Source organism: Gopherus evgoodei, chromosome 3 (assembly GCF_007399415.2).
Source record: "Gopherus evgoodei ecotype Sinaloan lineage chromosome 3, rGopEvg1_v1.p, whole genome shotgun sequence".
NCBI lineage: Eukaryota > Metazoa > Chordata > Testudines > Testudinidae > Gopherus > Gopherus evgoodei.
Window position 1 is genome coordinate 21,945,037 of NC_044324.1, and position 13,935 is coordinate 21,958,971.

The window sequence follows — 13,935 nt, forward strand, 5'->3', positions numbered from 1 at the left end:
AAAATGTCTGTTAGTCTATAAGGTGCCACAGGACTCTTTGCTGCTTTTACAGATCCAGACTAACACGGCTACCCCTCTGATACAGACAGGCAAAGACGCTGACATACGGCATCTTCCCCTCCAATCACCGTACAGCGTGGGTTCCGTTGCCCAGAAACTGTCCAGTCTAACTGAGCTCAGAACTTAATCAGGGTTTTTTACAGTTGTATACATTGCCCTTTAACTATATGTATATTCGTATGTAACAACGAAATGTGGACAGCTGGCTAAAGACAGGTAGTGTTAAGAAGAACACACAAAATATCGGTGATGAGAAGGGTAGGAGTACACTGGCAGCTGGTAGATCTGGAAGGGGCTATGCAATAAGAAAAGTTTGGGAACCTCTATTCTAAAGCATAAGCATTTGGGTGAAAAGGATGGAGTTTTCAAAAACATCTAAGTAGGTAGGAGTCCCGTTGACACTCAATAGGATCTGGCAGGCATTTTTGTAACTTTGTAGGAATCATGTAAAAAACTCATCGTTCTATTTTGTTTTTATTACAAAATTTTAGAATGAACATTTTTGCCATTTCCTTTGGGGAGATTTCTCAGTCTTATGTCCAAATTTAACCATATTTGCAATTTCTATTAGTTGGTTATTTTCACCTCAGAACATGCACAAAACACAGGACTAGACCAGTTCAAGTAAAGCAGAAACTCTTTTAATGGTAGCAGTAGAAGGTCCCTTATCCTCCATATAAGTCAGCTACTAGAGTACAATGTCACAAGGCAATTATACTAGTAGATTGCCAATACCTCGCACCAGATAAGTCTACAGATAGACAATACCTTGTCTAAGACGAGAGGAGTGCAGGCAGACATTAAGATTGGGGAAGACATAATGGACCAGTTCCTTACTTGGTGTAAATGGATTTAGTTTCATTGATGTATATAGAACTTTAGAGACAGAAGTTGATAGAGCTACAAGTAAGGATATGGTCCATTGCTTCCAGTATTATATAAGCAATGTGGTGAGTAGTGGAGCTGGCTATACCAGTAGGAAAAGTGCAACCTGCTTTTCCCCCACGCTCTCTGTCAACGTGCTCTCTTTGCAAGGAGCTCTAGAGACCCACTTCTGCAGCACATGGAAATGTCAGCTAACCCCAACATCATTTTACCAGGGATACATTAAACCACAACCACCAACCTTCCGCTAAAGCAAATATAAAACTAAGCTAATAATAAATCAACCTGGCATCAGACACTTAAGCCTACTTAGACTGGGGCTTGGGCACAGGACCAATGGAAGTGAATTCCAGCCCAGCCACTAGCTCAAGCCAGTTAAACCTTAGGTACTTTGAGCCAAAGCCTCAAAGCTGATCCTAACTACAATGACAGGGAGCAAAGATCCCCACGATAATTGTGTCCTGGGCCTTACAGGGATTTGAAAATACTCCCGAGCACTTTTTGAATTGCACCCAGAATCAGACAAAATTCAAAGTAAGGATTCAAGCACACCTCTCATATGCTGAGAGTCCTGTACAGTGCAAGAAGTGGGCAGCTGCATTCTGCACTGGATATGGCTTCTAGGTGGACCTCAAGGGCAGCCTTGCATCCCAACAGATCACCATTGGGTGAAAACCATTGCTGTGTCCCATTTACGCAATTATGCTATGAGCAAACTTTCTATAACAAATGTCCTGAAACAACCCATCTTTCCTGGGACACAATCCCTGGCCCAGCTCCTGACCTATAGCAATATTTCAGTGCTGGTCATTAATCACCTAGCCTTTGAACATGAACACAGCGAACACAACAATGTTTATTCCTCTCAGTTATTCAGCTAGATCAGCAACCTATGGCACGCACACCAAAGGTGGCATGCAAGCTGATTTTCAGTGCCACTCACGCTGCCCAGGTCCTGGCCACTGGTCCAGGAGGCTCTGCATTTTAATTTAATTTTAAATGAAGCTTCTCAAATATTTTAAAAACCTTATTTACTTTACATACAACAATAGTTTAGTTATATATTATAGACTGATAGAAAGAGACCTTCTGAAAACATTAACATGTATTACCAGCACACAAAACCTTAAATTAGAATGAATAAATGAAGACTTGGCATAGCACTTCTGAAAGGTTGCCGACCCCTGAGCTAGATTATGACTAGGACTATGCATTCACACTGGGGAGAAGGAATCCCCCCTCAGTATTCTCACGTGAGCTATTCAAAGGTTGGGTAGGTGTAGGCGTAGTTACTTACCCACTTACTCCCTCCCCAGAGCAGGTGGAAGAGGAATGAACAGAGACTTAGCTCTGCCCTTACTCACTGGCCAGAGTCATGAGTAAAGCTGTGGGAGCTGGAGGTGGAAGTTTACATTGGTGCTATAGACCAGCAATAAATTACTATGCTGAGGAGCAAGGAGAAAACAGGAGGAATTGAGTCAGAGAAGGATGTCTCCTAAGGATACTTCTGGGAGCTTATACACCACCCCTTGCTCAGGGTTGTATCTTATGTTAATCTAGCCCTAAACCTTACTTTCCTTCCATGCAGATGGCCACCTCTCTGCTTTCAATGATAAACAAGGGGCACTGGTTTGAACAAAACCTAAGGGACTAAATTCAAATCAGATTTGCACTGGCTCCTGCTGCTGTAACCTCAGGTGCATGTCCCCAGCAGTAGAAAATCTGCTGAGGAGGCAGCTATGGTACCATGTCTTCAGTATCCCCTCCGCAATGGGATGGACAGTATGGGCAAGTGCAATCCCATAAGTGGCTAGGAAGGGAATATTGCAAAGGTGGGTAGTGCACGTGCTAATTTAGTACATCCCCTCTGCAGTCTCCACAGAGAAGATTCCTGTGGAGCTTTGGCTGGAACCTAAACCTGTCCCCACATAACGAAAGCCCCATGGCAGGGTGGCATCAGTAGTAATGTATCTCCTTCCTCCACACAGGGAAATTAGGACATCCCTCTACATTTGACTTAGTAGAAAGGAAAACCCTCTAGTAGAGGAGCACGTACTGTGAGAAAATTCTTTCTAGTATAAAGACCTGGTGTCAAACACACTACCTTTCTGATTGAGAAAAACCCCAGATATATATATACAGCACAAAGCAGCACACTTCTGCTGGAATGTATTTAAATAAACATAAGCTATAGGCAGGAAAGAGAACGAAGCAGGTTGTTCTTCCCTTTTCAGAGATGATTCTCCTGGCTGTATTCCTGGGCCTGGCTGCTGTGCTGCAGACATCCACCGGACAGGTAGGACAAGAGCTGGGTGGGAAACATTTTTCCAATCCCAGGAATATTTTGAGCTTTCTGAATCACAATGAAAAGTAAAAATGTCAAATATGTTTGCAAACTGATAAAGAAAAAAACATTTTTATGTCAATTGAAATGTTCCACTTCAGTCATTTCAAAGCATTTCATGTTGATTATGACCCTTTTTTGAGGAGATGGAGGGTGAAATTTTAAACCTAGTTAAGTCCCTAAAGCAATACAAGCACTTAAATCCGCTTAAGTCCTTAAAATGGCGTAAGTGTTCAAGGCAAACTAAAGCAGTGGCTCTCAACCTTTCCAAACTACTGTACACCTGGCAGGAGTCTGATTTGTGTTGAGTACCCACAAGTTTCACCTCACTTAAAAACTACTTGCTTACAAAACCAGACATAAAGAACAAAAATGTCACAGCCCACTGTCACTGAAAAATTACTTTCTCATTTTTACCATATAATTATAAAATAAATTAATTGGAATATAAATATTGTACTTACATTTCAGTGTATAGTATATTGAGCAGTTAAAAAAAAAGTCATTGTCTGTATGAAATTTTAGTTTGTACTGACTTTGCTGGTGGTTTTTATGTAGCCTGTTGTAAAACCAGGAAAACATCTAGATGAGCCGATGTACCCCATTGAAAACATCTGCGTACCCTCAGGGATACACATAACGTGGTGGAGAACCTCTGGACTGAAGGACAGATTCTGCAAAGACTTTCCAGATTAACTTTACTCACATAAGTAGTCCTCTCAATAGCAATAGGATTACTCATGTGAGTAAAGTCAGACACATGAAGAAGCAATCATAGGATCAGAGCCTAAGACCCTGAGGCTGAGTAAGGTTTACAAATGAAAAGTGAAATGACACACACATGCAGCAACACTGACTGAGCTTGGATAGTCATAACAGGGAAAACGGAGGGTTACAAAGAAAACTGTTTTGTAACCTTATGTATAACATTCACAGTAATGAAGAAATTCTATTGTATACTAAAGAACTCAAAACATTTCATGGTATTTTCACGGATGGTTCTTCCCGATAACAATCCAAAGCAGTGTGGACCAATGCATGTTCATTTTCATCATGTGAGTTAGATGCCGCCAGCAGAAGGTTGATTTTCTTTTTTGGTGGTTTGGGTTCTGTAGTTTCCACATCAGACTGTTGCTCTTTTAAGACCTCTGAAAGCAAGCTCCACACCTCATCCCTCTCAGATTTTGGAAGGCACTTCAGATTCTAAAATCTTGGGTTGAATGCTGTAGCTATCTTTACAAATTTCACGTTGGTACTTTCTTTGAGCTTTGTCAAATCTGCAGTGAAAGTGTTCTTAAAATGAACATGTGCTGGGTCATCATCCAAGACTGCTATTACACATAATATATGGCAGAATGCAGGTAAAACAGAGCAGGGAATATACAATTCTTCCCCAAGGAGTTCAGTCACAAATGTAATTTTTAATGAGTGTCATCAGCATGGAAACATGACCTCTAGAATGGTGGCTGAAGCATGAAGAGGCATGCAAATGTTTAGCATATCTGTCATGTAAATACCTTGCAATGCCAACTACCAAAGTGTCATGCAAATGCCTGTTCTCACTTTCTGGTGACACTGTAAATAAGAAGAGGGCATTGTTATCTTCTGTAAATATAAACAAACTTGTTCGTCTGAGCAATTGACTGAACAAGAAGTAGGACCAATTGGACTTGTAGGCTCTAAACTTTTACATTGTTTTGTTTTTGAGTGCAGTTATGTAACAAAACAATCAACATTTGTAAGTTGCGCTTTCATGGTAAAGAGATTGCACTACAGTACTTGTATGACATGAATTGAAAAATACTATTTCTTTTATTTATCCCTTTTCAGTGCAAATATTTGTAATAAAAAATAATACACACTTTGTATTCTGTGTTGTAATTGAAATCAATATATATGAAAATGTAGAAAAACCATACAAAATATTTAACAAAATTTCAATTGGTTTTTTATTAACAGTATGATTAAAACTGCGATTATTCCCATTAATTTTTTTAATTGCAATTAATTTTTCTTAGTTATTCACATGAGTTAACTGTGATTAATTGACAGCACTATTAAATAGATAAATAATAATACATTCAGAGGAGTTTTCCTGTCTTTACTGTATTTGGCCCAATATATTTCAAAGAATTTGGCAGCCTAAAAATTCTAAGATTTGATAACACTATCAGTTTTTGATTGCTAAATTGTGCTCACTGGGGCCACATGTGAAGTAAGGTGCTATATAGCATAGAATAAAGATATTAGAATCTGACCTATAGTTAACTAATCAATGATTGATTGACAGATTCATTCTGATGAAATTAATTTTATAAACCTAATTAGTTTATGAAATATTTTAAAGACACATTAATTGGAATGGATTCCTAGGTTTACATATAAAATATTTTAGACTCACATAACCAAATACAGGAAAAACTATTGTACATTCCTTTAATCTAGACTCCAGAGTTAGATTCTCTGTCAACTGACAACATAAATCAACAAAAGGAGATTGTTGACAAGCACAATGCCTTAAGGAGACAGGTGATTCCAACCGCTAGCAACATGCTGAGGATGGTAAGATGTATTTTGCAAAGCAATCTATAATGCATACAAACCCTATCAATGTTACTAGAAAATTTGGAAGGGCATAGCATATCCCCTGGCAGAAAACATGCCATTTGAATCCTTTCCCTGATAAAATCTTAGTGAACATAGTAGGGGAAAGGAGTATGTTGGATATGACAAATCTTGCTGCTCATGAAAAATGATGTCTCCTTTTGAACTGAAGGGAAAAACCACTAGATCTGATCTCCCAGGTTGCCCTGTGATGTATTCTCCATCTAGCTGATCACCATGATATCTAGCCTCCTCCTGAGGTGTGCAGCTACTGAGCTGCTCCTCATTTTACCGCCCAAATGAGAGAGGAGGAATTGTCAAGAAAATGTTCAACACTGAAAATGCAATTTCCAAGTGTATGTTCTCTTGTATGTTCTGCATCACCAAGTACTAAGAGGTACACATCTGAATACCCAATGTTTCTCATTTAATTAAGGAATGGAGTCCTGCAGCTGCAAAGAATGCCAAAAGTTGGGCAAATAATTGTACTTTATCTCACAGTCCCCCAAACGAAAGGAGAACTAGTAAGTAAAGTATCACTTTTAAATGAACAATGCTTCATTCAAACCATTATACAAACAATTTGCAGATAATGTAACCCCATTCATATTTAAGTGGTATTAATATTTTGCTGAATGAATAACATTTATAACACTGGAGTGTATGGATTCATCTATTCTGCGTAAGTAACATTTTTTGAATATTGACTATAATTTCAACATTAAAGAAATAATGAAAAATGTACAAGAAATTTCACCATTTTTAACTTCTGAAGAAAAATTGGGGAACAAAATCATATTTTTTTAGATTTATCTCCTTCTAATCCCGCTCCTCCCATTCTTTATCCCCAAACAGCTCTAATAATATGAAAAGTATTTGGTGAGAAGGTAAATCCCTTTTAACTGAGGTCACTTGCATTTGTTCACAGAGTGATGAACAATGCTATCGTTAATTTGAGTTTATGATGGATTCAAGACTGGATCCAGAGCAAGACCCTGGACGTGAACACTCCTGACACATGAGAAAGTTAGAATCCAGATCCAAATTTAGGCTTTGATTCTGATCTATGTTGTGCTAGTTTTACACTGGTGTAATTCCATTGACATCTATGGAGTTATTCCTGATTTAAGAATCTTTGCAAGAAATCCCATTTTCCCAATATTTTCAAACCAAATACCAGGATGGATTAAAAGTAGATCCTTAAAATCTGGATATAGTTTATGGAGGAAACGAGAAGGCTGGACCAGTATGTGACTATTCAGGATGCATTAGACAAGGAACCAGAGGGCAATGTCAAGTTTATTTGTTCTGTCCAGAGTGGATGGATCTCAGAGTTTTAGGGATATGTTGGCATTTTGGTGGATCTGGGCTCTGCTAATTTATTGCTGCCATGAAAGTTCAGATAAACATCTGAATCTTTGAATACTTATGAGAACTAAAGGTAACCTTGGAACCATTGGAATTTACCCAACGCTATTCATTCATGACCTGAAGAGTGACAGAGGGCAGGGTTGTAAAATGTGAGTATTCAGGAAATGAAATAGATTCTTCCCATCAGCCTCTTCTAGAAATTCCTGAATCTTCTACTGGTTCTCCCCACACGCTGAAGCTTTTGTATCTTCTTAAGCCCCTTTCATTCGCTTTTGTGAATGGTTTCCTTTCCATTTCAGCAATGAACTGTGGCGAAAATCTCTACATGTCAACTGCACCCAATTCCTGGTCAAATGCAATTCAAACCTGGTACAATGAGGTGGGACATTTCATGTATGGCAATGGGTCAACCATACCAAATGCAATGATTGGCCATTACACTCAGGTAAGGACCAGAACACCACTTGTCCTATTCATGTTTTAACTGATACATGCTTGCTAAATGATTAGAGGTTTTTAAGACCCAGCTTGACAAAGCGTTGGCTGGAATGATTTAGTTGGTGTTGGTCCTGCTTTGAACAGAGGATAGGACTAGATGACCTCTGGAGGTCTCTTCCAGCCCTAGTATTCTATGATTCTATGATTACCAGAGGTAGGAGAAATAACAGCCTCAATATATTTAATGGAAATAAACACCATAAAGGACAAGAATTATTCCAACAGAACAAAAGTAATGGGACAAAAAACAAAATAAAACTATGGAAACTGTAGACTAAATATTATGACCAACTTCCTCACAGTAAGGTCTGTTAGACCAAGGAATGTGATGGAAACCGTATGGCTTGCATAATTTAAAACTAGGCTAGACCAAGCTCCCTAAGTTGTAGGGAACCATACCACATTGGCAGTGAGAGAGTCTAGATAACCTACTAGATTTTTTTTTCTTGTGGGACTAATGTTGTTCCTGCTGTTGTTCAGGCCCTAAATTAACATCATCTTCCCTTAGCTTTCCTTCAATACATTCTTCAAACACATACACACACACACACTCACTCACATGCGCTAGTTATAAACTAACCAAGCTAATTCTCTTACAGGCTACGAAAGAAGAAAGTGTAAAAGAAGCTTAATTTGTATGTGTAAATATTTTGGAGGCATTTGATTATTACTTGAATGGGGGCGAGATAAGAACCTAGAGAGATAAACATCTCTAGGTTGGTTTACAAACGCTCTGTATAATTGTATTGTCTTAAATTTCATGACCAGAAGGAGCCATTATGACCATCTAGTCTCACTAGTTGCGTGTAACACAGAGCAGATAATTTTATCCACTGATTCCTGCCTCTTGCTCAACAATTTGTGGTTGAACCAGTGTATATGTTTGTATGCATATGCCTGACTTAAAAACTCCAGGTGACTAAGAATCTACTATGTTGCTTGGGTGTCATTCCCAATTACGTCCTAGATGGTTTCTTATGAAGGGTGCATAAGACAATATGAAAACTACATAGTGTTTCTGTTTCCTTTCCTACACGATGTGACATATTATGCTACACTGTGTAATAAGATAATATGCCCAAATCGCAACTTCACAGGAAAATGTTTTAAAATGTATATTTTATTATATTAAAAATATAGATCCCTTCATATTCACTCATTTATTTATTCTTCTCTCCCCAGGTGGTTTGGTACAGGTCTTACCAGATTGGATGTGCACTTGCCTTTTGTGGTGCTCAGAAATATTACAAATACTATTATGTTTGCCATTACTGCCCTGCGTATGTATTAACTATGGATTTAATTGATTATCAGAATTCCTTAGTGATTTAATTCATCAAAACGATCCAAGGAGCTGTCAGCTACATTGCAAAATGCAGCATATTTTTTATGCTGCATATTTTTTATGGTCAGAGGAGCAATTCAGTAATAATGGTATGCAGAAGCATACATGCAAATTACATTCTGAAATAAAACAACCCACAAACCCCCCAATAATTGCCCAGTGAGGTCTGCTCCGCTTATAAATCTAAGCATTTTTTCTTAACAGCTGGGTAAATCAAAAAGAAGATGCTCATATTTCTAACTAATAGGGGCCTGCAAGAAACTTTCCGTAGGACATGTTATCTACTAACTGCCTCCTGCAGGGTTTTTTGTACCTTCCTTTGAAGTAGCAGTGCTGGTCATTGCAAGCCCGCTACTCAGGATGGCACATAAGCACTTGCAGGTATTGTAAGCAATCTGTCATTAATAAGGCTACTAGTCTGTCACGAAGGTCACAGAAGTCACAGATTCCATGACCTTCTGTGACATCCGTGACTTCTGCAGCAACTGGTGCTGGCTCAGGAGCTGCCCGAGTGGGGCAGCCCTGGGCCAGCAGCAGCAGTTTGGGTGTGCGGGAGGGGGCTCAGGGCCAGAGGCAGGGAGCTGGGAGGTGCGGGGGGGGTGCTTACCTCAGGGTGAGGGCTCCACAGCTCCCACTGGCATAGCCCTGCAGCTCCCAGGCAGCAGAGGGGCCACAGGCGGCTCCATGCCGCACACTGCCTGCCTCCGCAGGCTCTACCCCCGCAGCCCCAACTGGTTGTGGTTCCTGGCCAATGTGCACTGTGGCAGCTGGTGCCTGTGGCGGGAGCAGCATGCTGAGCCCTCTGACCCCTCCACCACCTAGGAACTGCAGGGACGTGGAATGGGTAGGGAGCCCGGCCCCCTGCCAGCCCCATCAACCATCCCCCTCACACCATCAGCATGGGTCCTGGGCCATGGTGCCTGCCCACCCCCACCATCAGGGTCCACCTCCTCCAGCACCCACGAACCACCCACCCCAAGAGCACCATTGCCCCCCGCCAAGTTTTAGTCACTGGTATTTTTAGCAAAAGTCATGGGCAGGTCACGGGCCATGATTTTTTGTTTACTGCCCATGACTTTTACTAAAAATACCTTTGATAAAACATAGCCTTAATCATTAACAATAAAGACAATAGGGTAAGATTTTCAAAGCAGTGCAGGGGATTTGGCCATACAACTTTAATTCATTTTAATATTTACATGTTGACATTTGAAAATATTGTTTAACACATACGAGACTAAGGATGTGTCTACACTGCAGCCAGGATTGTGATTGCAAGTCATGTAGATGCGTCTGTGCTAGTTTTATTCTCACTAGCTTGCAAAATATAGCAGTGAGTGTGTGCATAAGCCTGCCTGACCCTGCGGGGCACATACTCACTTGTCTAGTCTGTGCTGAAGCCTGCCCCATGGCATCTTTGCTCCATTAGCATTGCGGTTAGATTAGAACTAGTGCAGGAATGTCTACACAACCAGGAAATCACACACACACACACACCCTGACTGCAGTGTAAATGTCCCCTGAGTGTAAATGAAGCTGTGTGTTGTGGAATGACTTCAAAATTTATGCTGTTTAATTTTACCATTTCAGGGGGAACGACATAAACCTAATGAATACACCTTACAAATCAGGGCCAGTGTGTGGAGATTGCCCTAATGCTTGTGACAACGGACTATGCAGTAAGTTTTAGCAGTTTGAAGTATTGCAGTGGCATAGTTGTCACTTACTAAAACAATGTTTAATTCCCTTGGCGGGAAGGCTTTGAGAAATTATCAACTCAAAAATCTTGCCTACTGAACATGACTGCAAGGCCCTTACACACACTCATTGCTAACCATGTTATATTTAAAAATGAGCATGTGTAGGGGCTCATGTAAGGGCTTCTGAGGGGATGGTTATCCTGTCAGGGGACTGTCATAATATTATCGTGTCCCCATCAGAAGACTGAGGAGAACATGATAACATTCTTCAGATATGTCAGAGTTCATTATAAAGGAGATGGTGATCAGTTGTTCTGCACATCCTCCCAGGGTAGGACAAGTAATCGGCTCAGTTTATAGTCAGGGAGATTTATGTTAGATAGTAGCAAAATCTTTCTAACTGTAAAGATAGTTAAGCATGGGAACAGATTACTATGGAGGTTGTGGAATCCCCGTCATTGGAAGGTTTTGTTTTTTTCAAGAACAGGCTAGGTAAGTATGTCAGGAATGGTTTAGGAATATTTAATGCTGCTTCAGCATGGGGGCAGATGACCTTTCAAGGTCACTTCCAGCCCTACATTTCTATGATTCTGTACTGAATAGGACTTTGCAATTATTCGTATTTATTATTTGCTTTATGATAGTGCTTCCGAGCCGCGATCATGGGCCAGGACCCTGTTGTGCTAGGCACCACATAAGTATATAATGAATTCTACTGAGACCAATGAGAGAACTTGTGGAGTAAGTTTATACAGAGAGATTATAGAGAGAGAACTATAGCTAGGCATATGCTGCTTAATATGAGCCAGGAGATCATTGAGTTCCCTACCTTCTCCCCATCCCCCACCCCCCTAAAAAAAAAAAAAAGAAAAGAAAAAGGAACTTGTGACAATGTTGAAAATATTTAACACCTACAATGGCATGAGCAAGTTGCCTCAAGAGTTTTAGACTGAGTCATTCATCCAGTCCATGAGAGAAAATGGCATTTTCCTACCTCTCATTCTGGGTGGAACCTTTCCTCACCCTGGTGAGCACTTACTCATGCAAGTAGCTCCACTGAAACCAGTGGAACTAAGTGCTCCACCACGTGAGTGAGGATTGGCATATTCCAGCGCTTTGTGTTTCACGTACTAGCCCCTTTGCCTCTGAACAACAAATTTCTTCTAGGATTGCTGTGGTGCCTCTCTAACTGCAGCAGCTGCCGGGGGGAGGGAAGGGAATGAGAAAAAAGATGGCCCAATGGCTGAGTGTTTCACCTACTACGTCTCCTAATGTGCCTCCCAAGGCAGAGAGAGGCAGCTCTCATCGCCCTCTCTCATGTGGTCGACTGTCAGTGCCTTTTGCTAAAAACCAAGGCCACTTGTATTTGTGCACTACGAACTGCAGAGTATATAGAAAAACCTGCAATGGATTTTGCTGTTGTAACTTCCGAGAGCCACAAACTCCGGGAGGTGCTGCACCTGAGGCAGGCACAATGCTTCTGGGAGTAAAGGGACAGTATGGCTGCTCTCTAAGTGAGACAGTGCCAAGCCCCTGAGCAAAGGTACAAGAGAAGTAGGACAGTTCCATATGGCTTCTTCCTCCAGGACTACCAGGAAGATATAATGATACTCTTCACAGAATACACTAGGTTTGCAAATCTGGATAGCTCATTCTTGGGACAAAACTCTTATGGGAAATAGAAGGAGAAAGAACTGATCAAGTCTTATTAAAATGTGACCCACCGCCACACCTGACTTGTCTTGTAATTGTATTGTAATAAGCTGTATTAAAACAAAGTACTGCTGCACCTGATAAATTGCCTTAAACTAGTGAACAAGTGAACAATTTTTCTGTTAGACATCTACAGCTTTACTGGGGAACAAATAAAAATGAATAGAAAAAATACTGTGAAAAATACTTATTGAGTCAAAATATGCTTTAAAGGAAATAATGTGGGGCTTTTTCCCCCCTCCTCTTGTTAATACCTAATCTCATGCTCTGTTTCATTTTCAGCCAATCCTTGTAAGTATGTGGACATTTACTTAAACTGTCCAAATTTAAAAGTGTTCCCTGGATGTACAAACTCCATGATCGATGCAATATGTCCTGCCTCCTGCCGTTGCACCACTGAAATAAAGTAACAGCCTCTGATTCCTCTCTTCATGGAAATTCTTCTTTTTAATGACAGCATCTTTTAGAAAATCAAGGTCCCATCTTGCAGCCCTTATCTATGAAATCCTACTGACGTCAATGGGGTTACTCACCTGAGTAAAAGCTGTAGGCTCTGACCTTTCATCTCATGTTTTTTCCTGCCTTAATTCTTTGTTTTAAAATATAGTAGATTTTTCTTCCTTGCCTGAAATTCAGCATTGTATATGATAGACTTGTACAACATTGAATGACAGAGATTTGTCTCTATCCATATCAACTTCATTCTTTACAAAATACCATCTAAAGGTCACTTCCTGTCAATATATACTTGTGGCATCCTTATTCTGAAAATAATGCCATTGATACAATGGGCCAGACTTCTCCGTCATCATTCATGTTGAGTGCCACCTTACTGTACAATCAATGGGATCAGTAAGTCTATTATTGCAAATGATTATCACACAAGGAAGGAAAGAAGGATTATGGGATAGGGAAATGTTCTCCTAATAACAAATAGAGAACTGTCACCTGAATTACTTTCAAATCATTTGTCATTTCTGTGTTATTCAAATTACTCGTTCAATACTGCACAACTTGTTTTGGCTTTTATTACTTTTGTTTCATGTAAAATACTCTTTAGCCAACTTCCATGGGTGTATGTCTTTATCAGAATTCTTTGTTCATATAGCTTTGATGCAGCAAGCAATGTTTGACTGATATACCTGGAAACACTGCAGTAGATCTATAATGCTTATATTTTGAACGGGTGACATTTTTCTACTAGAAATAGACAAAGAATGTAGAGATGAGAGAAGTAATTTTAGTTAAAGTAACAACAAAATATCTTCTTGCTGTATGTTCCAATCTATGCATCCCATGAAGTGGGCTGTAGCCCATGAAAGCTTATGTGCAAATAAATTTGTTAGTCTCTAAGGTGTCACAAGTCTCCTGTTCTTTTTGCAAAAAATGTTCTAAGGCTCACAAATAAAGGGCCA

The 13,935-nt window shown here is 40.1% G+C and overlaps 1 protein-coding gene across 1 annotated transcript; it reads left to right on the forward strand.

Moving 5' to 3' along the window:
* Window positions 1-3,181: 3,181 nt before the first annotated feature.
* Window positions 3,182-13,361, forward strand: LOC115648094 (serotriflin-like). Its single transcript, XM_030555234.1, has 7 exons — window positions 3,182-3,241; window positions 5,735-5,851; window positions 6,330-6,417; window positions 7,564-7,709; window positions 8,945-9,042; window positions 10,698-10,786; window positions 12,803-13,361. The coding sequence occupies exons 1-7, from the start codon at window positions 3,182-3,184 to the stop codon at window positions 12,928-12,930; spliced, it is 726 nt and encodes a 241-aa protein (XP_030411094.1). The 3' UTR covers window positions 12,931-13,361.
* Window positions 13,362-13,935: the final 574 nt, after the last annotated feature.

Excerpts from the sequence above, each read along its gene's own strand:
- LOC115648094 (XM_030555234.1), top strand. The coding sequence starts at position 3,182 with ATGATTCTCCTGGCTGTATTCCTGGGCCTGGCTGCTGTGCTGCAGACA. Across the intron at positions 6,418-7,563 it reads CCCAAACGAAAGGAGAACTA|CAATGAACTGTGGCGAAAAT; the intron begins GTAAGTAAAGTA and ends TTTCCATTTCAG. Across the intron at positions 10,787-12,802 it reads TTGTGACAACGGACTATGCA|CCAATCCTTGTAAGTATGTG; the intron begins GTAAGTTTTAGC and ends TTTCATTTTCAG.